General features: G+C 32.3%; 5 protein-coding genes across 8 annotated transcripts; 4 read left to right on the top strand and 1 right to left on the bottom strand.

Moving 5' to 3' along the window:
• Window positions 1-210: 210 nt before the first annotated feature.
• On the top strand, window positions 211-3,304 carry LOC140972717 (ubiquitin-conjugating enzyme E2 28-like). The gene is made up of 4 exons (XM_073435099.1): window positions 211-544; window positions 1,370-1,497; window positions 1,829-1,933; window positions 2,965-3,304. Exons 1-4 carry the CDS (start codon window positions 475-477, stop codon window positions 3,106-3,108), a joined length of 447 nt encoding a protein of 148 aa, XP_073291200.1. The 5' UTR covers window positions 211-474; the 3' UTR covers window positions 3,109-3,304.
• Window positions 3,305-11,446: 8,142 nt separating this feature from the next.
• LOC140972000 (ethylene-responsive transcription factor CRF6-like) lies at window positions 11,447-12,524 on the top strand. The gene has a single exon (XM_073434470.1). It carries the CDS (start codon window positions 11,568-11,570, stop codon window positions 12,468-12,470), a length of 903 nt encoding a protein of 300 aa, XP_073290571.1. The 5' UTR covers window positions 11,447-11,567; the 3' UTR covers window positions 12,471-12,524.
• A 576-nt stretch (window positions 12,525-13,100) lies between these two features.
• LOC140972713 (mitochondrial carrier protein MTM1-like) lies at window positions 13,101-17,071 on the top strand. Of its 2 annotated transcripts, none has more exons than XM_073435095.1 (10): window positions 13,101-13,426; window positions 13,932-14,006; window positions 14,276-14,389; window positions 14,748-14,807; window positions 14,891-15,061; window positions 15,210-15,309; window positions 15,436-15,527; window positions 15,599-15,748; window positions 16,139-16,197; window positions 16,613-17,071. In XM_073435095.1, exons 1-10 carry the CDS (start codon window positions 13,196-13,198, stop codon window positions 16,743-16,745), a joined length of 1,185 nt encoding a protein of 394 aa, XP_073291196.1. In that variant the 5' UTR covers window positions 13,101-13,195; the 3' UTR covers window positions 16,746-17,071. The 2 variants fall into 2 exon arrangements, with proteins under 2 accessions (XP_073291196.1, XP_073291197.1); XM_073435096.1 differs by having other exon boundaries at window positions 13,192-13,426; window positions 13,937-14,006.
• A 294-nt stretch (window positions 17,072-17,365) lies between these two features.
• LOC140972716 (arabinogalactan protein 16-like) lies at window positions 17,366-21,117 on the bottom strand. 3 transcript variants are annotated; one of them, XR_012174526.1, is made up of 5 exons: window positions 20,884-21,117; window positions 19,236-20,790; window positions 18,537-18,604; window positions 17,695-18,450; window positions 17,366-17,560 (listed from the first exon to the last, which is right to left on the bottom strand). XR_012174526.1 is itself a non-coding variant. In XM_073435098.1 (5 exons), the coding sequence occupies exons 2-5, from the start codon at window positions 19,264-19,266 to the stop codon at window positions 17,454-17,456; spliced, it is 324 nt and encodes a 107-aa protein (XP_073291199.1). In that variant the 5' UTR covers window positions 19,267-20,790; window positions 20,884-21,091; the 3' UTR covers window positions 17,366-17,453. The 3 variants fall into 3 exon arrangements, 1 of the variants encoding a protein (XP_073291199.1); XM_073435098.1 differs by having other exon boundaries at window positions 17,695-17,812; window positions 20,884-21,091; XR_012174527.1 differs by lacking the exon at window positions 19,236-20,790 and having other exon boundaries at window positions 20,884-21,113.
• A 79-nt stretch (window positions 21,118-21,196) lies between these two features.
• LOC140972712 (uncharacterized) lies at window positions 21,197-23,898 on the top strand. The gene is made up of 2 exons (XM_073435094.1): window positions 21,197-23,598; window positions 23,679-23,898. Exons 1-2 carry the CDS (start codon window positions 21,696-21,698, stop codon window positions 23,828-23,830), a joined length of 2,055 nt encoding a protein of 684 aa, XP_073291195.1. The 5' UTR covers window positions 21,197-21,695; the 3' UTR covers window positions 23,831-23,898.
• Window positions 23,899-24,849: the final 951 nt, after the last annotated feature.

The following is a 24,849-nucleotide window of genomic DNA, read 5'->3' as shown; positions in this document are numbered from 1 at the left end:
ATATATCAATATACGTGTTCTACATTAAATATAGAATCTGTATTTAATAATAGTGTATGATCCTCTAAGAAAATAGTAAACCTTTGTAAATCAAAATAAGTCACACGTGTGCTGTAAATATATTCGCAGAGATCTTCATGAATGCTCACATTCTTTGTAATATTATATATTATATGTTATATGTAATTGTTTGGAATGAAAATGCTCCACTGTCAAGTCTGTCGTTGAAGTTTCAAAACGAATGTAAAATAATATAAGCATTTATTCAGCTTAAAGTCGTCTGGTAGCGTCAAGAACCAGCAGCTGCCAGCGACCAGAAAAGAAAAAGAAAACTTTGACAAGCATTCATCCTCTTTCTCTCATTAGCCACACGCACGTTAAATTCCCTTCATACATTTGCAATCCCCTTGTCATCTTTCTTTTTTTTTTCTTTTGGTGAAAGTATCCAACAGATCGAAATTTTTTTGTTGCTTGATGGCTTCGAAACGGATCTTGAAGGAACTCAAGGATTTGCAGAAGGATCCTCCTACCTCCTGCAGCGCTGGTAAATCTTGGACCCTTCAAGATTTTTGTAAATTCTTTTTTCATATTTGGGCTTATTTATGTTCTGTTTTTGGTTGTGCTGTTTGACTTATTATGCTTTGATCCAAGACATTATGATGTTGATCCGCGTGTGTATTAACATTTTTCCCTGTGGGTTTGCGTGATTTTGTTGTTTTGACAATTTTTGGCGAGTAAAAAAGTTATCTTGCCCCTGAAATTTTGTTTGTGGGCTTGGCGATGTTCACTCGTGTTTATTAAGGTGGAGATCAAGTTGTAATTATTTGTGTATGTATATGTTTCCTTGGTTGTGAAATTCTTATTACGCTTGTTGGTATTTAAAAAAAAAGTGAGAAAAATTATCAATAATATGTGCTTGTTCCTGTGCAGGCAAACATTCAGTAGGAGGGTACTGATGATTGTTTTTAAATGATTGATTTATTGAATTTTTGTTTGTGGGTGTGTTGATGTTGAGTCTTCTTTGTCCCAACCGAAACTTCATTGTAAAAATCGATTGAAAGTAGATTCAGTTCAACTATATTTCCACATCTTTGATCATAGGAAAACCAACAGAACTTTGTAACTTTGATATGGATCTTGCATAAAATTATAATTTGCTCGGAGTATGCATTTTCATTTCAATCACACTTACAAATCCTTGTTCTTTTTTAAACTGATTGCTGAGTTGTAATCTCCCTCCTTTATTTGCTTTATGAGTATTAACACAGGTATAGACGATTTTAAGGTTTTTCATGTTAGTCTTCATGGTTATTCTTACAATATTCATGGATCAAAGTTTGATATTCCTTTCTGTTGTTACATGTGACAGGACCTGTCGGTGAGGACATGTTTCACTGGCAAGCTACGATAATGGGACCACAAGACAGCCCTTATGCAGGAGGAGTATTCTTAGTTACTATTCATTTTCCCCCTGACTACCCATTTAAACCTCCAAAGGTATGACAATAATGAGATATATTTTGAGCTTTTGGTTTGTTGACTTACTATTAGCAAAAGGAAAACAATTTTGGACATTTATTTACTTTATCATATGATATTGTAAATATCTGTATGAATGTTCTGTTTACCTTTTGTTTTCGATGAAACTTTTTAGATTGTGATGGACGGAGAGGGCTGGTCACACACACACACACACACAAATGACATGCACATACAATGTATCTTATCATACAAACTCGAGCTTTTTTTTTCACGTACGCCGCGTGATATTTTTGTTGAAATTGTAACGAACATACCTCTCCATTTGTTCGTGGTTGGACTCTTGCAGGTTGCATTCCGGACAAAAGTTTTTCACCCAAATATCAATAGTAATGGTAGCATTTGCCTCGACATCTTGAAGGAGCAGTGGAGTCCTGCCTTGACTATTTCCAAGGTTTTTTAATTGCTTGAATCCTTTTGTGTTATACGGCTGTGCCAAGTTTATATTTGTTGTAGATAGCCTCTATGTATTAGTAGGTACACAATTCACGAGACTCTTTATTCTGCATTTTGGCGCTCTGAATTATGAAAGGCATTTTTACTCACAATATGCACGGCCACTTGTGCCACAAATGTATGTATGTATTTGTGTAGGTACTATGTATGGCTCTCAAATTTTTCCGAATCTTATATTTATAAGTAAATAATTAAATACCACGCATATGTTTGATGGAACTTATAAGTCGCCTGTTAAGCAGTGGTTGACATGAAGACTGAATTGGTAGAGACGGTAAAAAACATTTCTAACATTTTATTACAAATTTACACTTGATTAATATATATTCTAGAAGAACTTAAGATTTCAGAGAGCCCAATGAACTAAAAGTGGAAGGGTCGAAACTTGACTTGAAGGAGTGCTCCATAGCTTCAACTAATACTGCTTCTAGCCAACATCGGCTCTCCTAGCAGTTCAATCAACTTTAGGACTGGCCTATGTGCCTTTATCACTCTCTTCGATACTATTCTCGATCATTTGTCCCTTTTGCCTCCTGTCACATCCGTCTTCAGGATGATCTAGTAACAGGTTTTCACTTCTCAGTGAGTGAAAGATTTGTCATTCAGCTGTCGACGGACAAAGCCGGGATGTCGACCGCAAACGAAGGATGGACTGTCCTTTGGTTCCCAAGCCGTCATGGTTTGACTCGAAATTTGATCTTGGTCTATTTGCAAAAGACTGTTAGAGAGTTTTGCTCAAGTTCAGGGCGCATATAGGATCCATTTGATACCAATTTATTTATATGATATGGATTTTGCCATCTAATAACGATGAATTATTGGTGGAAAAGCGGATCAAAATTCTATTTTGTATTCTCAGAATTCTTGGTTATCGAGGTCGCTTTTGAGTCATCATCTCTGTTTCTTGATGTTGAATTCATATCTATTTCTTGTGGTTTTGATCATGGTTTTCTCTCGCTTCATTTCCAGGTTTTACTCTCAATCTGTTCCCTTTTGACGGATCCAAACCCGGACGATCCCTTGGTCCCAGAAATCGCTCATATGTACAAGACAGACAGATCCAAGTACGAGCAAACTGCTAGGAGCTGGACCCAAAAGTATGCCATGGGTTAGTCTCATTGGTGGCTGCTGGTTTGTGTCGCTTTATCTTTTGCTTGAAACTGATGCACTGGTGGTTTGAATTGTTTATAGGAAATGGTTGTTGGTAATATTTGACTGGTTATATGATTTATTCGGTATGTTTAATTTGTAAGGTCGACTCACTTTATTTATAATAATTCAATGTTGAAATAACAAGGTTTNTATATTAGATTTGCAGCGAGATAGTAGCCTTAACCCTTGAATTAAAATTTTCAAAATATAGTGGGCCAATATGCCATTATACTAAACTTTAATGGTATGTTTGCACAAACATAATCTTGAAATAGACTAACAATCAAAATTGACATCATTAAACTTTTATGAGATTGTGTTTTGAGTTAATTTTATCACATAAATATTTTTTTGATTTTATTTATGAAAATATTATTTTTATGCTAAAATTTTTATTTTTGAGACGAATATATTATTTTAGTGTGAATTTATTAATTTTTCATTTTTAATCTATACATATTCTGAACCAAGATCAAAGTTTTTCTATTGTGTGTTGTCAACTTTGTCTTTAGTTTGTACATACAGGAGAAGTTTAGTGAGGATATTTTTGTAAAATCAGTTATTATGATCAGGACAAAATTGTGAAACTACATTTATGCTAGATAATGATTAAGTTGCCAAGAAAGATGAAACTCTAAAATTATTTGATTTTAATTTTTTGAAGATGAATTGAACAAATTTTTTTCACAAAAAATATTAATTTGAAAAGATTGAAATACCAAAATATATTTGTTTTATTTGCTTATAAATGAAGTGAGAAGAATTTTTCACAAAAAACTTAATTTGTAGATTTTTTTCACAAAAAAGTTAATTTGTAGAAGATTAAAATACCAAAATTCTTTGGTTTTAATTGCTTGTAAATAAAGTGAAAATATTTTTTTCGCCAAAAACTTAATTTGTATATTTTTTTAAAAAAATTGCTATGATCATCTATTTTTAAATATTAAATGAAATAGTTATACAATATGTGAGATAATGAAATTAATTGTTTAATAATTATGCGTTAAATTTATATATTATGATAATTGATTTTGGAACTGAAGTCAACAAAAATTAGTTCTGATTTTGGTTTCAGTGTTCGTGAAAATAATGGTCGAGTTAAAAAGTGTTATTAAAACCTTTAAATTTCTTATTATTTATAGCTAAAATATTTGAATTTTTCTAAGATATTCATATTTTATGATATTATTAATATATTAACACTCATAATTGAATTCCTCTAAATAATTTATTAAACTCGTTATTTTAAATTCTTAGTTTAAAAATCAAAAAATATGTTAGTATTAAACTTCATATTATTATATTATTATATACTTATCATGTTCTTCTACGTATTGCATATATAATTAATTTTTTCATATTTCTTCTTGTGATACTATAATTTATTACTTAATTAGAAAATGACTAAAAATATAATTATAAATTTGCATTAAAATAATAAAATATGATATAGAGAGAAAATTAAAAAAATAAAACATTTAAAGGTAGTATAAAGATGAATTATTTGAGAAAATTAATTAGGAGTTACATTTTATTCTTAGTGAGGATATTTTTGTAAAATCAGTTATTATGATCAGGACAAAATTGTCAAACTACATTTATACTAGATAATGATCAAGTTGCCAAGAAATATGAAATTCTAAAATTATTTGATTTTTATTTTTTTGTAGATGAATTGAACAAACTTTTTTTTACAAAAAATATTAATTTGAAAAGATTGAAATACCAAAATATATTGGTTTTATTTGCTTATATATGAAGTGAGAAGAATTTTTCACAAAAAACTTAATTTGTAGATTTTTTTTCACAAAAAAAGTTAATTTGGAGAATATTAAAATACCAAAATTCTTTGGTTTTAATTACTTGTAAATAAAGTGAAAATATTTTTTTCACAAAAAACTTAATTTGTATATTTTTTAAAAAAATTGCTATGATCATCTATTTTTAAATATTAAATGAAATAGTTATACAATATGTGAGATAATGAAATTAATTGTTTAACAGTTATGCGTTAAATTTATATAATATGAGAATTGATTTTGGAACTGAAGTCAAGAAAAATTAGTTCTGATTTTGGTTTCAGTGTTCCTGAAAATAATGGTCGAGTTAAATAGTGTTATTAAAACCTTTAAATTTCTTATTATTTATAGCTTAAATATTTGAATTTTTCTAAGATATTCATTTTTTATGATATTATTAATATATTAACACTCATAATTGAATTCTCCTAAATAATTTATTAAACTCTTTATTTTCAATTCTTAGTTTAAAAACCAAAAAATATGTTAGTATTAAACTTCATATTATTATATTATTATATACTTATCATGTTATTCTACGTATTGCATATATAATTAATATTTTCATATTTCTTCTTGTAATACTATAATTTATTACTTAATTAGAAAATGCACTAAAAATATAATTATAAATTTGCATTAAAATAATAAAATATGATATAGAGAGAAAATTGAAAAGATAAGACATTTAAAGGTAATATAAAGATGAATTATTTGAGAAAATTAATTAGGAGTTACATTTTATTCTTGAAATGATATAAATTACTACAATCAATGTAATTGTAATGATAATTCATTAGCAATTTGTTAGAATTTTGCATGTATATCCTTATTGAGTTTTTGGATTTTTATAAATAAGGTATAGATTATCATGGGTCCTTCATATATATAATTTTTTGAAGTTTTTTTTAAAAATCTATATACTTAGTTTGTAGATACATGAGAAATTTAGTGAGGATATTTTTGTAAAATCAGTTATTAAGATCAGGACAAAATTGTCAAACTACATTTATGCTAGATAATGATCAAGTTGCCAAAAAAGATGAAACTCTAAAATTATTTGATTTTTATTTTCTTGTAGATGAATTGAATTCACAAAAAATATTAATTTGAAAAGATTGAAATACCAAAATATATTGGTTTTATTTGCTTATAGATGAAGTGAGAAGAAATTTTCACAAAAAACTTAATTTGTAGATTTTTTTTCACAAAAAAGTTAATTTGTAGAAGATTAAAATACCAAAATTCTTTGGTTTTAATTGCTTGTAAATAAAGTGAAAATATTTTTTTTCACAAAAAACTTAATTTGTATAAGGATATGATGTAAAATATCTTTTATTTTACATTAAGTAAGATTAATTATTTTAAGACGAATAATTAAACTAATTTTCTTTTGTGTTACCAAGGTTGATGTCATGAAGAAAGTTTGACATTTAATTGCATTTACAAAATGATACAAGAATTATTAAATATAAATACAGATAATCCTAATAAATATTTAGTGGATATTTATTATATCTATATTTATTTATCAAAAAGAAAGTCGACTAATATTTTCAAAGTCTTGGTTTATTACTAAAATTTAACGATATAAGATTACATAAATATATTTGTATTAATTTTATCTATTTTTTCTTTTTTTTTAAAGGCTATAAACTATAACAATTACTTTATGAGATATTCTTGCAATTAACGAAGAAGTATTTTTATAAGAAATATATACTGACAAAACATTTACAGCTTTTTGTAAACTTAAAAGATATATCTTTGAATGTAAATTTTTAAAATTATGATAAATAAATTTTTATAAAAATTATTCATTAGCATTACTCACTACTTCTCCATAGACAATGTCAAAATTATTTTGTTTTTATTTACTTGTAGATGAAGTGAACAAATATTTTTCACAAAAATATTTGTTTGAATGTGATTTATTTTATTTTGTAGATTTATAATCTTTTGAATGATTTTATCTATGCAAGAAGTTTATCATTAATTTGGTGATGATGTTTTGGTAAAATCAATTATTATGATGATGTCAAAATTGTCAATCTATGTATGTTAGGTAAGGATCAAGTTGCCAAGAAGACTGAAACTTCAAAATTCTTTTGTTTTTATTTTCTTGTAGATTAATTGAACATATTTTTTTCCACAAAATATTAATGTGAGAATATTGAAATACAAAAATTCATTGGTTTTATTTGTTTATAGATGAAGTAAATAATTTTTTTTTCCAAAACAATTAGTTTGTAAAATATTGAAATACCAAAATTCTTTTTTTTTATTTGGTTGAAAATATAGTGAATTTTTTTCACAAAAAAAAAACATAATTTTGTGTAAGTACATGATGTTAAATATCCTTTATTTTACATTAATTAAGATTATTTAATTTAAAACGACGAATTAAAATAATGATGCCAAATAATTAAATCATGTGTGTTGATGTCATGAAGAAGGTTCCACAGTTAATTACATTTTACAAAAATGATACGAAGCATTATCGAATATAGAAGAAAGATGACCTTATAAATATTTCGTGAGTATTTATTCTATCTATATTTCTTTATAAAAAAAATCCAACTAATTTTTTTCAAAGCCTTAGTTTATTTTTAAAATTTAACGATATATGATTGAATGCATATTGTTTTACTAATTTTAACTATTTTCCGTCTTTGTAAAGGTCAGAAACTATAACAATTACTTATTTGATGATCTTGCAATTGACGAAAATGTATTTTTATGAAAGATGGATATAAACAAATCAATTATACCTTTATGTAATCTGAAATGACATATCTTTGAAGGTAAATTTTTAAAATTATTATGAATAAATCTTTACAAAAATTTATATTACTCATGAGCATTACTCAATATTTCTCCTTATGATTGATAATAAGAAAGGTCAAAATTATTTGGTTTTTATTTGCTTATAGATGAAGTGAACATATATTTTTCACAAAAATATTAAATTGAATATGATTTTTTTTATTTTGTCAATGTATGATCTTTTGAATGAGTTTATATATGCAAGAAGTTTCTCCAGAAAAAAATTAATATATAAAAATTTAATACTTCAAATAATATAGTATGAAAAAAAAGATCATAATTTTGAATTTTTGTATTTAAATAATATATTGCATAAATCTGTTATATCACTAAGAGTTGAACAATTTTTGATAAAATAATATCATATTAATTAAATCATATTTTTCAGTTGTCTAGAAGATGAAATAACTAAAATTCATTGATTTTATTTGCTTGTAGATTAAGTTAAAAGATTTTTTACAAAAAAGAAACATAAATTGTAGAAGACTGAAATAACAAAATTCTTTGGTTTTATTTGCTTGTAAATTAAACGAAAAAAAAATTCCAAAAAAAACTTAATTTGTGTGGAGACCTGTAGAGGCATTAAATAGAGAAGAATATACATTTCTTCTCAAAATGGAGAAAATGATTTAAATAATTTATAATTGAACACATTCAAAATATAAGAAAAAATTTCAATAACGAAACATTGAATGAAAAAAGATATCAGTAGATTCCGAACAACAAGAAATTAAAAAAGAAAAAAGACGATCATCAATTGTCTCAATTGTAACAATATTGAAATATAAGTAATAAAAATGATAACAACACAAGAATGAATATTGAGGATAATTAAATTATTGCACAGAAAGATTTTCAGCATCAAAATTATTATATAAAAAAGTTGTCCAACAAAAGAATTAAAAAATACAGATATGAAACTGCAAATGATTGATGTCGACAGCACCATAAGATTTGCTAATGGAGATGATGAGAATATTGTTTTTTTCACAAAGAAGAAAAAGCTGATGACAAAAAAAAATAAAAAATCGTGAAATAAATAAAAATTGAAAATATAAAGGAAGAAAACATTTGACACAATAATTTAATTTAAGATTTAAAATATATTATCTATATTGTGTTTTTAATTTTCATAAATCAGTAACACATGGTAAAATAAGTGGTCAACGCTATATATTATAATTTTTTCTTCTCTCAAATTTAATTTTTGATTATTATTATGATATCAATTCTATATTATATTTTCTCCAATGTCTAATTTATACAAAATTATAAGATTTATTACTAATATGTTTTTCAACAATTATTAATTTATTTAGATTGCACTTGGATGAATTGATTTCAAATTCATGGATTAGAATTATAATTTTATTGTTAACAATGAAACAATAAATCAAATATTGAATCTACACATGACTTATTCACATATTATTATTTATATAAAGTAGAATTAATTTCAAATTACACCATTATTATGTGGATTTGAAATATATCATAATTAACATGAAATACTACTATATATACATGAAATGAGTGGATTTGAAGTTTACGATGTTACTTCACTAAATAACAAAAATACATTTGAATGTATTGAAATCCTTCTATTCAAGAATAACCTTAGATTTATAACACATAAAATTTTTAAACAAATATCTTTTGCACTCATTTTATTTAATACTTGTTGTACAAATTATATTACATTGAATTTCCTACGGATAATGTTAAAAGAACAACCAATATATCGTATTGCGATATTTACAACAATTATTTCGTGAGATTTTGTTATTGTCTAATAAGATTTTATATTTAATTTATCATTAATTTTTTGATAAATAAAATTTTTGTATTGATTTTTTTGTGTTGTAAGAATTATTGTACAAATTTAGTTGTACAAATAGCATTACTCATTTTCTATTGACTAAAATAACATGAAAATCATTAATATATAATTTTCTGTAAATTAATCTCTTTCGATCTCATTTCTTTAACAACAATTAGTGACAATAGAAATGTATTTTCACGTGCGACGCACGTGTCTTTACCTAGTTAATACAAAAGGTTAAACGGAGTTAATGGCTGTGAAAAGGAACCCAAAAAAAAAAAAATAGAGAGAAAAAAACAAAGAGAAAATTCGGGTTCTGTAATATGGCTGTGAAAAGGAACCCAAAAAAAAAAAAAAAAAATAGAACAAAGACAAATTATCTCAAAATGCTTAATTTTTTTAAATAAATTTCAACTGCTCCGAACAATTCAGAAGTCGTCTTATTATTATTATTATTATTATTATTATTATTATTATTATTGTTATTGTTATTGTTATTACTACAGCAGTCGTCTCATGTAAGTCAATGAAGACGGGGCTTATAATTTATGGTGCATCAACTTGGAGTCGGCCAATGAAATATTTTTTCTTGAAGCCCAAGCTTGTTGTAATATTAGTTCAAATTCAATACAACATCATGACAATCTTCCTTAAACAATATTCTAAAATTCGAAAAAAAAAATTTAGAACATAAAAACTCTTATGAGACGTTCTCATATGTCAATTTTGTGATACCTATATTCTATTTAGGTCATCCATGAACAATTATTATTATATCATAAATATAAGCAAAGTTGGCGTGTCTGATACCATTTCACAAGAGACCTATTCATTTTAGAAAGATGTAGTTGTTGGTCATCTTTGATTTAATAATTTCACCGGGGACAATTTATGCATGTTTCTGACCTTTTATATGTTTTCTTTTGGTGTGTGTGATAAACATTAAATTAGAAAAAATTATTAATAAAATAAAACTATTAAAATTTTTTTTTTACATAAGTGTGTGAGTTATAAGAACAAAATATTTTCTCAAGTTGCGGTAAAATTTTATATTGTGATTATAATTTATAGAATCAATTAAATGACAATTCATAGATTAATTTAGTTGCATAAAAAAGAATTCCATGCTTTATGTTATAGTAAATATGCATGGCAAGAAACATGCTTGGGGTGCAAGTACGAATGATTCTAACTCCAAAGGTTGATTATTTATAAGCACACCTAACTTCAATATTTATTATTAACTATTTTTGGAAGACAATCACGGAAAAATATAGCATCAACCGTACGTACGTAATGAAAGATAGGGGGCAAAAATATAAAATATAAAAGTGCGTTTTCTTAATTGAAAAATAAATCTATGATTTTTCTCAAAGTCTTAAAATAACTTATAACTTCTTTACATTTTTCAAGATAATTTAGTTTTTGTCCAAATAGTTTACTCCGATGTGTATTCATTACAACCTTAGTTTCCATCTCTATGTTTACATAACCTATATATTTTTATATAAAATTTTAAATAATTGAACAAATTATCTTGATCAAGTATGAAAAAGAATTTGAGAACTTTATTTTGAAAAATTCAAATTAAACCAATCAATTAAGAAAAATGAGTGAGTCTACCGGTCGAGTTGGTCCATATCTAGAAGAAAAAATAATAATTTTGAAATTAAAAGTAATATTTTTTCATGGAAAAATATGGTTCGTAAAATTCTATAACGGTGTGTAACATTCTTTTTTGAATGCGCTCGTGATGACTTCTTCATAACCTTTTTTGACACTTATAAATTCATTCATTCATTCATCGTCACTTCTCGAAAATAAATACATTTTCTCAGATTTAATTAATTTAATCCGTCTTCTACGCATTTAAGGTCTTCAGTTCAATAATCTTCGTCGAAGATTTTATCCCATTTTCGCTGCTTTTCAACTTCTTCATGTGACATTTCAGAGATTTTTGATACAACAGAGAAATGATTCCAAAAGACACGAAACACATCAAGTATTCAGTCCATACAACCATTACCACGAAGGTGGTTTCTCCGCCGGCATTGAAGGAGACATGCAAAGGTAGTTTCAGCTCCAAAACGCCACGTTTGGTGCGAATTTCTGTTACTGATTACGAAGCTACCGATTCTTCGGGCGACGAAAGTCAAAGGGACCACCATTATTGGCGAGTTAGGAAGCTTATGAATGAAGTTAGGATGGAGATAAATGGTAATGACAGCAGTGTAAATGTTAAGAACAAGAAGAAGAAACAGAGGCCGATGCAGGAGCATCATTTGGTTGGTGAGGGAAAGAAGTTCAGGGGAGTCAGGCGGCGGACGTGGGGTAAATGGGCGGCGGAGATACGTGATCCGATGCAGCGGACGAGGGTTTGGCTCGGGACTTACGATACGACGGAGGAGGCAGCGCTGGTTTACGACGAAGCGGCGATCCGAATACACGGCCCGAAAGCTTTGACAAACTTCATAACACCGCCAGAGAGGGTATCGGTGGCGAGTGGTTCAGGATTGATTTCTGTTTCTGGCTATGATTCCGGCAAGGAGGAATCCTGTCACGAGAAAAAATGCTCACCCATCTCTGTTTCGAGGTTTAGCGACAATCATGATACGGTTCGGTCTGCCGAAGATCCAGCTCGGTCCGAGACCAAGAACGCTAGTGAAAAAATGGTTGAACCGGGAGAAATGGATTTCTCGATGGACGACTATCTACCGTTGGATCAATATTTCTGGAAAGATTACTTTGATTTTCGATCTCCTTTGCCAATAGTTTACGAGGAAATTAGGTCTGTGGAGCAAAAGTTTGATGGGTTTGATGATTTCGAATCTTTAACATGGGATGTGAATGAATTCTTTACAGATTTGGATGAATAATTCTGAACTGTGCAATCAATGAATTATTCTGTTGTCAATATCGAGTTTTAAAGATTGTAACGTAATTTGGGATTTGAAGTCTGATCGAGTAAACGTATTTGTGTCATCTGTGCAATTTATTTACTATAATCACATGCAAATATCATATTTCTAAATGATGTTCAATTCTTTTTACATTTCATGTAAATTATCACAATGATCAATCTCAATATAATGAAAGTTAAGTGAATATTTTATTTGATTGTCTAATAAAATGTTTTAATTATAATACAATCAAGTAAACTACTTGTCCATGTTACGTGATTTCACATATTATATAAAAAAAAATAAATTATACAATTGATTTTAAAACCGATTCATGCGATTCGATTTAATTTTACACTTGGTTCGATTTGTTTGCTGATCACCGCCTTGGAATTAAAATAGTGATTCGAGTTAAAGCCTTGGACAAGTTGTCTCCCGCGTTTGGCTCCCTTATTTCCACGCCACGAATCACACCTTTCTTATTCTCCCAGATTCTCTTCTTTCTTCTCTATGCAATATTATTTTGGAGAAAATTAAAGTGCCAAATTCTAAATAAGAAAACCGATTAATTACTTGATATTTGCTGGTAATTTCCTTTCAATTCTTGCAGAACTGGGGGAAGAAAACCGATTACTTACTTGATATTTGCTGGTAATTTCCTTTCAATTCTTGCAGAACTGGGGGAAGATATTTGATTTTTAATGGTGGGTTCAGCCAGACAAGGTCTGCCTTCATGGATTGGAGCAGCGACAGCTACAAGAAAAATGGAATTGGATAATGATAATAATATGGTGAAAGAGGAATCTTTAGCCAAAGGATCATCGAACCCGAAGATTTCTGATGCGGATTTGAGTTTTGGGGAGAGGGCGTTCTCTGCTGCCGGCGCCGCCGTGATATCTTCAATCATCGTCAACCCTCTTGATGTTGCCAAGGTGTTTGTCGAAATGATGCATTTGTCGAATTTTGTATTCGTCGGTTTTTATGGGGACAGTGTGCAGTTTTATTAGCTTTGAGTATGCATGACGAGCTAAATGATTTGATGCATTTTACTTGATTGTTTGATTGTTCTATGGATACCTAATGTTAGTGAATGGCCGTAAGGGCCCCATTTAGCCGGAGGTTCAAAATTTGCCAGGTGGAGTTTTCTTGTGTTTGGAGATATTCCCTGATCCTCTCTGTTTCAGATTTTGCCCTTTTGAACTCATTTAACCTCTTAGTCTACGTTACCTAACAGTTCCCCCTTGTACATCAGATTCTCAAATTCTCATGGGTTTGTTGGGGGTGCTTCAATGTGGTTGTGTGCCCTTTTTTTGGATTTTTTAAATGTGGCATTTGCAAATTGAATTTCCTTTTGCTTTAACAGAGGAAGCTTTCTTGTTCATTAAACTTGTGTTGGCTGATAATTTTTTCTGCTTAGTTTATGTGCTAATTTTCCAGGTCAGGTTGCAAGCTCAGGCAGCTGGGGTGCCCTGCGACGGCTTCCATCAAATGGCATGCTTTGAATCAAGCACGGTATGGGAGCCTATATTTTTTGTACAAAATGCACATATTCATCAAACCATTCGAGTTGCAAAGGGATTCCTGGTCCAGAACTTGTAAACATCGCCGTGGCTTATGTTTGTAGCACACTAGGCTTCCTCATCAGTAAACATTATTAGTTGCATTGCTATGTTCTCTTCCACTTCGTGGGTCACTATAATAGTCCTTTCCTTCCCTTCATCACAAGCTATGTTTTGATAGAGGTTTTGACCCCCCCCCCCCCCACCAATTCTTGGATTCAGATGTTGCAAGACGTGAAGTATATGCCATCATCAGGTTGCACCCAACCAACATGCTCCCCCGAGTGCACCCGATATAGAGGAACTTTGGATGTATTCTACAAAGTGATGCGACAGGTTGGTGATGTAATTGTTTTTTCACTTAATTCATCTGAAGCATCTTCTAAATTTTCTACTTCATTCTCAGAAGTATTATTTTGGTTTGAAATGAGCAATTCTCTTATCTAAATGGAAATTTAATCAAGTTAAAATCAGTATAAATTCTGAAGCTTGCTAATTTGAGGTTCTCTTAATTTTATACTTCAAATACCACATTTATATGGAAAACGGATATAAGAACTATTACCATATCATGAATATAACTTATCAAAGAGCTAAAATATATGTTGGTTTTATCTAGAGGCTTTAAAGCATTCAGCATTTCCAAATTTATATTCATTTGGTTAAATGAGCCTAAGAACGTGAAATCATCCAGGAAGGATTCTTACGATTGTGGACAGGAACTAATGCCAGTTTAGCACTTGCAGTCCCTACTGTAAGTTTCTTTCTTAAATGTTATGGTGGGCAAATTATTTATTTACGACTTCATTCTGAAGTCCTTTTGTGTATTATTTGTAGGTGGGAATTTATATGCCTCTGTATGATATTTTCCGCAACTACATGGAAGAGCTTACATCGCAGAATGCTCCAATCATGACTCCATATACTCCTCTAGTTGCTGGTTCCTTAGCACGCTCTGTAGCATGCATAACTTGTTATCCCGTTGAGCTTGTCAGAACACGTATGCAGGTACTTTATATTTCATAAGAGGGGGAAAAGAGCACATCTTTTCATGTTAAATATACACCTAATTTACCAATCAAGTATATGTGATATTGGAGACTTGTTTTGGCAAGGACATTCATTTGTGTATTTATGGTGATCTTTTTGGTCACAGGCATTTAAGCACAACCAAGCTGGTGTGAAACCTCCAGGAGTGTGGAAAACTTTGATAGATGCCGTCTCCGAGATCAAGAGTGCTAAGAATCCTCAAGCTTGTAGGATATCATTTGTAGCTTATATTTTTATGTTTGTATCAACTATATGTTTCATGATTGTGTTTGGAAGAGAATTTCCAGTTTCTTCCTACTGGACCAGTATACTTATGGTTAAAATTGAAACAGTTCAGAGCTACCGTATCCTATGGACTGGGCTTGGCGCACAACTAGCGCGTGATGTTCCATTTTCTGCTGTTTGCTGGTCATTGCTTGAGCCAGTAAGAACTTTATTTCTGCGCTGAGTGCAATTATAATGTCATGATATTTTATGTTTACTCATTTTATGCAGTTCCGAAGGAGAATTCTGAGTGGGATAGGTAATGAAGCTAGTTTACCCAGTGTCCTTGGGGTAAACTTCGGCGCAGGTTTTGTGGCAGGAAGCATAGCAGCTGCTAGCACGTGTCCTCTAGATGTTGCTCGCACCCGGCGACAAATAGAGGTTGATAATTTTTTTTAATATTAAATTTGTAATGGTTGATTGATAAAATGGGTGCATGATTGAAATCAGAGAGCACATGCAGCACTTATTCGATGCAAGATTTTGGTAATGCATGGTAATCAATAGTCCTGATTTTGCAATAATTTTTTAGTTTTTCTTCCTTTCTTTTGGTGGTATCCGTGTATTGCTCTTCTCTGCCACATGATTGTTTTTGCATGTGAAAAATCTGAGACAAGAACCAAAGTTAATGGCTAGTATGAAATGCAGGGGGATGTAGATTAGATCTATAGCCGAAAGTTAATCCTGGCATGGACAACATCTGCTTGAATTTGATTTCTTTAGTGATTCCTCCATTTCTCGACTGTGATTATTTATGCTCTGGCATTTCAGAAAGATCCCACACGAGTATTGACGATGACCACGAGGCAGACTTTGGTTGAGATCTGGAGGTACCAATCAGACTTCCTATCACTTTCATACTCTTACATAACTTCTCGACCTTATACAGTTTGAAAAGAAAGTCCTACGCATGGCTTCATTGCTACGTGCAGAAAAGTTGTTACCCGATGAAAGTTCTTGGCCATTAATGAAATCTATTTTGATGCATCACATTCAGAATTTTCTGTCTCGGTCAATTTCCATAAACTGGATTCATGAATGAACTGGTAAAAGATGTTCCAAGAAACCATTCCCTGCAAAAATTTCATCCAACTCTTTCTTAATTATAATGAACGGTCTCAACAATATAGCAAAAATGATTTTATTGGTATACTAAGGATTGGAAGGATAGTCTCTCTTTTGAATTTTGCTAGGGCTATCATATCTTACTGACTATTCTGAATTATCCCTTGGCTTGTTGTGTAGGGATGGAGGTATAAAGGGATTATTTACGGGGGCTGGGCCTCGAGTTGCTCGAGCCGGTCCTTCAGTGGGGATTGTGGTATCTTTTTATGAAGTTGTCAAGCATGCCTTACATAATAGACAGTTGACGGAGTAAATATGGAAGAGATTGCTAACTTCTGAACAGGAATTTACGACATCGATTAAGGAATAAGATACTACTTGATGTGTATACTCAGCTGATGCATTCAAATGAACAATTGATATGGTTGTTTTTAAGCCAATTAAGCTTACTTTTGGGAGTTGGCTGGATATAAATGAGCATATGGGAAGTTGGCTTGATTTATGAATTGGCAGTTAGATAATTGTCGTAGCATTGCCTTTATTTCATATCTTGTTGATGTAAAATGTAATTACAGTTGCATACAATACAGTGTTGTATGTTAGTTTTTTGGTGGATAATAAAGTTACGATCTTTTATTTCGTCTTTTTGCACACTCATACATTATCATAGCACTTCAACAAGAATCAACTCTCGCCCGCTAGGATTTGCCCATATCTGCGTGCATCCAACCCAGCATTTTGATTCGTTTTATGTTGACATTTCCCAATGATTTCTCAAGTTGCTCTTCTCATTTTATAACAAAAGCGAAACTAAATTTACAAGTAGGCCCGAAACCGTGTTTATATCCCCCATTCAAGGTGTTTGGCAGGTTTCGGAGATGGACTTGCAATATGCTATGCCATGAAATATGAAATGAAGAAAAAAAATACTCAGAGCATGAAATGGGTAGCAGAAGAGTTGCATTGAACGAAAACCAAATGGTTCAAATCCATCGATGTCTTATGTACAAGAAACCAACTTTTAGGAAAAGGAGAAGGAAGACGATGTATCCATTGGCTGGATGAGATACGTGAGCACTAGTGCCACCAACATCAGTACACAGGCTATCCCTTGATCAATTGCATTGCCTGCAAATATTTTCACCCACAATCACAGAATAGAAAGGAAAAACAAAAACATACTTGTGAGTTATGATTCGGTTTTGAACGAATTTTGGCAATGAGGTCCAGGACATATTTTGGCAGCAAGAAATGGTACGTACCGTCGCTGGAAGGGCCCGGAGCAGGAGCCAAATCCTGCGCTCGAGAAAACGTGATGACATTGTCGTAGGGAAACGCGAAGATCGCCATTAATCCGAGGTGAAACCATGCCATAGCCATCTGACGATGAATGTGAGTAGGAAATTAATAAATTGTTGAAGGGGTTTTTATGGTGTTCATCATTGATGAGAGAGATATGAGGGGTTCCGCCATGTGCCACCTCTCTCTCTCTCTGATAATGCCAGATGAGAAAGTGCTGCTATCATACCAACTACCTTTTTACCACAATTTCAAAATTCATTTTTGTCATAGTTTCCATTTTTCAACTTCCTATTTCAAATTTCATTTGGGAAGATTTTACTCTTTTAAAATATTATCCAGCTTAAAAAAATACCAAAGCAAAAGCCCGAGTGCCCGTATCCTTGACTTCAACAGGAGTAAGTTATCAATGATATCGAAATTCCCAAATTTAAAATCTAATTGTAACAAAAAGTTAATTCAAATGAAAGAATTAGCTATCTTGACCCCAAAAAAAGAAGCCAAGATTTAGCTCTGGCAGAAACACATCGTATTCTGGCAATAGTAGCAGCCCTTTGACTCGGACTTGAATTTTGCCGCACCAAAGTTTATAATCAGTGTTACTCATCCACGTATTATCTCTCTCCTTCTCTATGTGTTTGTTTTTCGCCAAAATATGAATGCTCGAACAAATTTTCGTCAGAATTTATGTGGGATTCTTAAGTTTTAGTTTCCAGTTCCTACACATCACGTTCATGAATTCTAGCCACTCACATTTTCTCAAAAACACAAATCAATAGCTCTTACAACTTACAAAATTGCTTACAAGGAAGATGGTCTGGTCTTCGCTCCACGACAGTACTTTCCAGGACTGCTTTTGCTGTCGTGGGCAAACTACATATGCACAGACATTATGTATATAATAATTACCAAAAACAGATGAAATGTACAAGGTCGACACTACTTAAGTCCCATAAAAAAGCCAAGGACTAGCTATAACAAGATCCTAGCCTAGGACAGCATGAAAAGTAGGAGTCCGAAGATAAATGGACAAGAAGCAAGATTATGTCACCATAGCCAGCAACATAGCCATGGATGTTGAATATAACAGTTGAAGAGAAAGAAGTATAACATTTTGCTTTTATTCTGTACCTTTTCTTTCAAACATGAAATATTTAGGAGGTGAATAGCAAAAAAAGTGAGCAGTAAATGTAATCGACAGTAAGAAAGGGGAAGAAACAGGTTTGACATAGAAAAACCAGGCACCGACCATATAAAGCAAGTCCAATGATGCTTCAATCTTCCAATCATATCAACCCCTCAGGCAAATTCTAGTTTTAAGGAAAGTTCCGTTTCATACTAATCAAAATATTTTTTTCTCGAAAATGTCACCCAACAATCAAAACACATATCGTGAACCACGAGACTAACAGAACAGTGGAGCTCCTATTCAAAACTACAGAAAAAGTTGAGATATTGTATCCATCAAAAAAATGTAGCCACGATGATCATTTCTCAAACTTACTTGAAATACTATCTGAGGCAATCCGAGCCATGCTGATCTATTTGCAACAAATCTTGAAAAAAAAGGAATATGCTACTCATCATAGACTATTATCGTAGCAGCACAAAATGAATTTTTAATTAACGGTCATAAGAAGTACGAAGCCAAATTCAAAATACGCCTTTGCATTTCATATTGATGCTAATTCAGTTATTTCAACTTTTGAAAGCGCTAAAGAAAACCGAAATTATGGAGCCACAAAATGTATATTTTAGCAACTTTTCTTTGAAAGTTCAAAAATATTCTTCAACTGTTATACCCAAATAATAACTACTTCAACTTTTGTGCAGACAGGCACACTAAAAAGCTTGTTTAATGTTCCAGTATGTTTTCAAGCTAAATGATTTTGTATCTGAAGTGTAAACGTACTCTATAAATTGTCCTTTTCTCCTTAAAGCAAGCATTATCCAGATAAATTCGGAGAATGCAAGGCATGTGTGAATAGCAGTCATTGCTGGTGAGGCCAAGACCGAGGGTGCTGAACTATAGAAATTCTACGATCAGGAAATATTTACACTTGCTATGTTAGGCTGTTTTCGAAGGAGAAAGCTTTCTAATTTGCGGTGGATGGATATTTGTTTCTCACTTTACTGGCACATGGTACGGCTATGAATCAGGTGCTTCTGGGATCTTTTTGGTTTTGCACCTGCCGCATATTGATGTTCGTGTATATCTGGTAAATTGACCTATTAGATATCAGGGTATGCTAATTGTTGGTTGACTTATGATGATCATCTTTAATAAAAGCGCTCGTATATTGAGTTGAATGATGCCCCCAATCTTAGCTATTCTCTTGTTTTGACATAGACGCGAGGCAGTGGAGAAGCTTTTTGTGACTCACTCATTTCATAACTGCCATGGGGTAATATTGGGCCTTCTATTTGCTTGTCTTTCTGTACAGGCTGGTGTTTCCACATGATTCTTTTTGAAGGAGAACAATGATAGCAAAGTAACTTGCAACGATACAATTTGATAAAACTTCTTCTCTACAACAAACAAAAACCTAAAGCAAAAAAATAGCCTATTAAATGCTGCCTCCTACTAGACTAGTCATCTACTAAATTTACTTTTTTGCGAAGAGTTTCTGATTCTAACTTGTAACTTCAATTTAACCAAATTGATCATCTTTCTTAACACAAGACGACACAGTTGTCTGGAAAAAAAATGGAAACTCAACCAGGATGAAGCTTCAAATGGTTCGTATTTATCTCTATAGATGTTGAATTAAAGCATCATATGCAATCGAAACCAAGAAAATAGATGTAAAAGGGCACCATCAAAACTAGAATTTTGATGTTAAATTCAAGTGAATTAATTAAAGCACATAATAACAGCTATTATCTATGAAGTGCCTTAAAGACTTTAACAAGAGACGGTACAGTGGCGTTGCCATTTTATAACCCTCTCTGCTCTGTGATAATCTTAACAATATTCCATGCCAAAAACCGATAAATCAACAACCTTTTGCTCCAAAAATCGTAAATGCAACCATCTAAATATTTTCACCCAAACACTGCTGCAATGGATCAAGATTCAAACTTTGAGCTGTGATTCAGAGGTGAGTTACACCTGACCTGAGAGCTTGTCAAGAATCGAAGAGACAACGTACCCGCTACGGCTGCATCTCCAGATGTCCACCTTCACCGTGTTCTGCAAACTGTACGATAAATCGTTCGCTTGAACATCGAATTTGACGAGGACTTTTCGGTTATCTGATTAGGGACAATTCTCGGTTATGTAGTTGAAATAGGAATCACAGTTGATGTGAAAGTTGAAGCTAGTATTTGTGGCACAAAACATAAAACATAGTAAATAAAATATTTGCACGTAAATTTTTTCCCCTGTTTCGCATAGGTTTGTTTTAAAAAATAAATTTTTAATAAAGAAAATGGCATTGAACTTGCAGAAATTAATGGTCCAAAATTAATATTCAACGATATTGAGACATTATCCAATGAAGTGGTTCGATTCTGAAACGAAATCTCTCTCCCATTTCTGTTAGTCTTGTAGAAAAACTAGTATTAAATTAAATGGTCGAAACTTGCAAATTAAATGACACACCGAGCCTCCATCAAACCAATCCTTAAAATCTGCCATGTATTCTTTTTGGGGACACATGCATTGAAAATCTCGAATCTTGTTGCATTTCTTTCATTTCTCCGGATTGTAGATTCAACCAAGATCACATATTGAACCTTTAGAATCCTTTGATGCACTGAATAATACAATTTATTCAAAATGAGCGCCAAGAAGCCCAGTTTCATCTCAATGATCGAATAGGTTGTTCGGCTTCCTGATTATCAGATTGCTGGTTGACAGGCATATAGATCCATTTCCAAAATTCACTTTTGGCATCAACGTGTAACTAATCCAAATTCATTGTCAAATATTCTATCTTTGGATCTGTGTGTAATATCAAGAATGGAGCAATTCAGGCAGATTGGAGAGGCCGTGGGAAGTTTAAATGCTCTGATGGTATTCAAAAACAACATATTTAACCAGAGGCAATGCTGTTTATTGGTTGATATGTTCAATTCAGGATATAACACAATTGCAGAGGAAATGAAACAGAACCTGAGATTCGAAGAGAAGGGCACAAAATGGAAAATCATTGAAAATCCATTAAGGGATCTGCTTAGAGCATTCAAAGAAGGAGAATTTTACATCAGGCAGTGCTTGGAACCGAAGGATTGGTGGGCTAAAGCCATTTATCTTTATCAGAATGCCGACTGTGTTGAGTTTCATATACACAACTTGCTCAGTTGCATTCCGGTGGTCATTGAAGCAATCGAAATGGCTGGGGAGATATCGGGTTGGGATCAAGATGAGATACAGAAAAAAAAGGCCGTTTATTCTCTCAAGTATCAGAAAGATTGGAAAGACCCCAGAATTTTTGAGTGGAAATTTGGAAATAAGTACTTGGTTTCTCAAGATTTTAGTACTCATTTGGATTCGGTTTGGAACGAAGATAGATGGTTACTGCTAAAGATGATTCAAGAAAAGAAAAGATCTGGTTCTTTAACTTCGAAGAGGGATAACCGTCTAGCAGATCTTCTTTTGACAAACTTGACTGCTTCAGAAACGACAGAGGATAAACTATTACCTTCCTCTACTTTAGTGAACTCCAAAGATTACCAGGTGCGGAGGCGGTCGGGGAGTGGAAGCCAATATAAAGAGATTCAATGGCTCGGTGAAAGCTTTGCTTTAAGGCACTTCTTTGGGGATATCGAACCATTAATTCCTGATATTTCAAAGGAATTAAGCCTTTCTCATCCGAACATAATGCATGTTATCTGCAGCTTCGCAGATGAGGAAAAGAAAGAGTGTTTCTTGGTTATGGAACTCATGAATAGAGACCTTTCAAGTTATATCAAGGAAATATGTGGGGCAAGAAAACGAATACCTTTTTCTCTTCCGGTTGCAGTTGATCTAATGCTGCAAATAGCGAGAGGGATGGAATATCTCCACTCAAAGAAAATCTACCATGGAGAGTTGAACCTTGCCAGCATACTTGTAAAAGCAAGAAATGGTAACTCGGATGGATACTTACATGCCAAAGTATCGGGTTTTGGCCTATCGGCTTCTATTAGTCTCAACCAGAAGAAGACCTCCACAAATCAAAATGTACAACCTCCAGTCATCTGGTACGCTCCAGAAGTGCTATCTGAGCAGGGATTTTTTGGGGATGGAGGAACCTTTAAGTACACAGAGAAGTGTGATGTTTACAGTTTTGGGATGATATGTTTTGAGATTGTAACTGGTAAAGTCCCTTTCGAAGATGCCCATCTTCAAGGAGATAAAATGAGCCGCAACATAAGGGCAGGAGAGAGGCCGTTATTCCCGTTTCATTCTCCGAAATACATCACAAACTTAACAAAGAAGTGCTGGCACGCGGATCCGAGTCAACGGCCTAGTTTCTCATCTATCTGTCGAATTCTTCGCTATATCAAGCGTTTCTTGTCCATGACTCCTGAACTCAGCCAAACAGACCTGCCAATGCCCCCAGTGGACTTTGTCGACATCGAGGCAGGGATTGTAAAAAGCTTTCCTTATATGGGGTATTCAAATTTTCTGTCTGTATCCCAAATCCCATTCCAAATGTTTGTATACAGAGTCACGGAGAGGGAGAGAATCTGTGCAACTCACAGAGATAACTCTGAATCAGGCAGTGAAGAAACTTCAGCATATGGAGATGAGAACATAACAGTGGAGGACCCTTTCACTTCGCCAACCGAAAGAAGATCCTTGCCTTCTCCTGAAATTATGATCCGGAAGCTTTCATTATCAAAAAAAACATTAGAAGTCAAGACCAACAAACAACCAGGTTATCCATTCACGAAATTCTCACGTTACATTTTTTTACTCTCATCGGTTAGCGAAAATTTTTATGAACCGTTTTAACAGGGACGCCTAGGGGAAGGTCGGTGAGACCTCCACCAATAACACCAAGGGGACGCAGTATTAGTTTGCGTTTGAATTCTGAAAGTCAGTTGATGACCATGAGTCCTAGAACAAGGAGGACATCCGGTCACGTATCGGATTCCGAACTGTCATGATCTGTCATGCTCCTGAATGGAAGTTTATCCTTAACCGAAGTAGAAACACTTTTGTAGGTACAGCTAATGATTTCTAGCCTCGTCACTTTCGATTCTTCGGGCTCTCGATAGTTTTTTCCCTGTGTTCCACACAGTTTTAACGTTCGAAAATTGCCATCTTGTCTCGAGCGTATGACGCGAAAGTATGTACATTTACCCAATATTACAGTTGAATAGGCCAAATTATGTTGTTAGCACACTTTCTATTTTTGACATCGATTTTAACATCAGAACATACGATGATGGTAATATGTCCTGCAATTTTTTTCCTCTGCAGTTTATGGTAATGAGTAATTAATTCAATAGTTCTGCTGAATTGAGTGCTTCAAATTTCTTTTATCGGTACTCCTATAGAACAGATTGCTTGCAAGCAAATTGGAGATGAATTTTTGTTTTTGGTGAGTCAACTTCATTTTGTCAGCTACTGCAGCTGTAAAGATGAATCCTGGCATGCATCCACCACAAAGACATTGCAATTGTACCTACAGAAATATATGAGAATGAAAGCAGCGTCCTTCGTCCCAAATGTACTACCATTACAAAATTATTTAATAATATTAAATAAATGTTTCGAATTGTGAGATTTAATTTGTTGGAACGATCGGTTTTCATGCAAAATAACGGCTGAATTCAGGTTATCCTAATGTACTACTTTAACCATAAATCTAATGATTCATACTATCAACATTAATATCACTCATGTGCTGAGATATGAGCTCTTGGATACACGGTTATAGTATCACCTACTAGTAACACCTCATTAACCCAAAATAACCTAATGCCTAATAAATAGAATTATCTTTCGTTGTGGCAATAGTTTGAAAAAAGATAGCTCTATATAAGTCTATATCGACTGCATTTTAAGAAGAGAACGCCTTTCTTTATTCGATCACTTGATATTTTGGATGGAATTTTGCAGCTCAATCAACTGCCAAATATAAGCAACAACTGCAAGGTAAAAAGTAAAAAAATTTATCTAT

The sequence above is a fragment of the Primulina huaijiensis genome, chromosome 3, assembly GCF_012295235.1.
Source record: "Primulina huaijiensis isolate GDHJ02 chromosome 3, ASM1229523v2, whole genome shotgun sequence".
Taxonomy (NCBI): Eukaryota; Viridiplantae; Streptophyta; class Magnoliopsida; order Lamiales; family Gesneriaceae; genus Primulina; species Primulina huaijiensis.
This window is presented reverse-complemented; position numbering and strand designations above follow the sequence as displayed.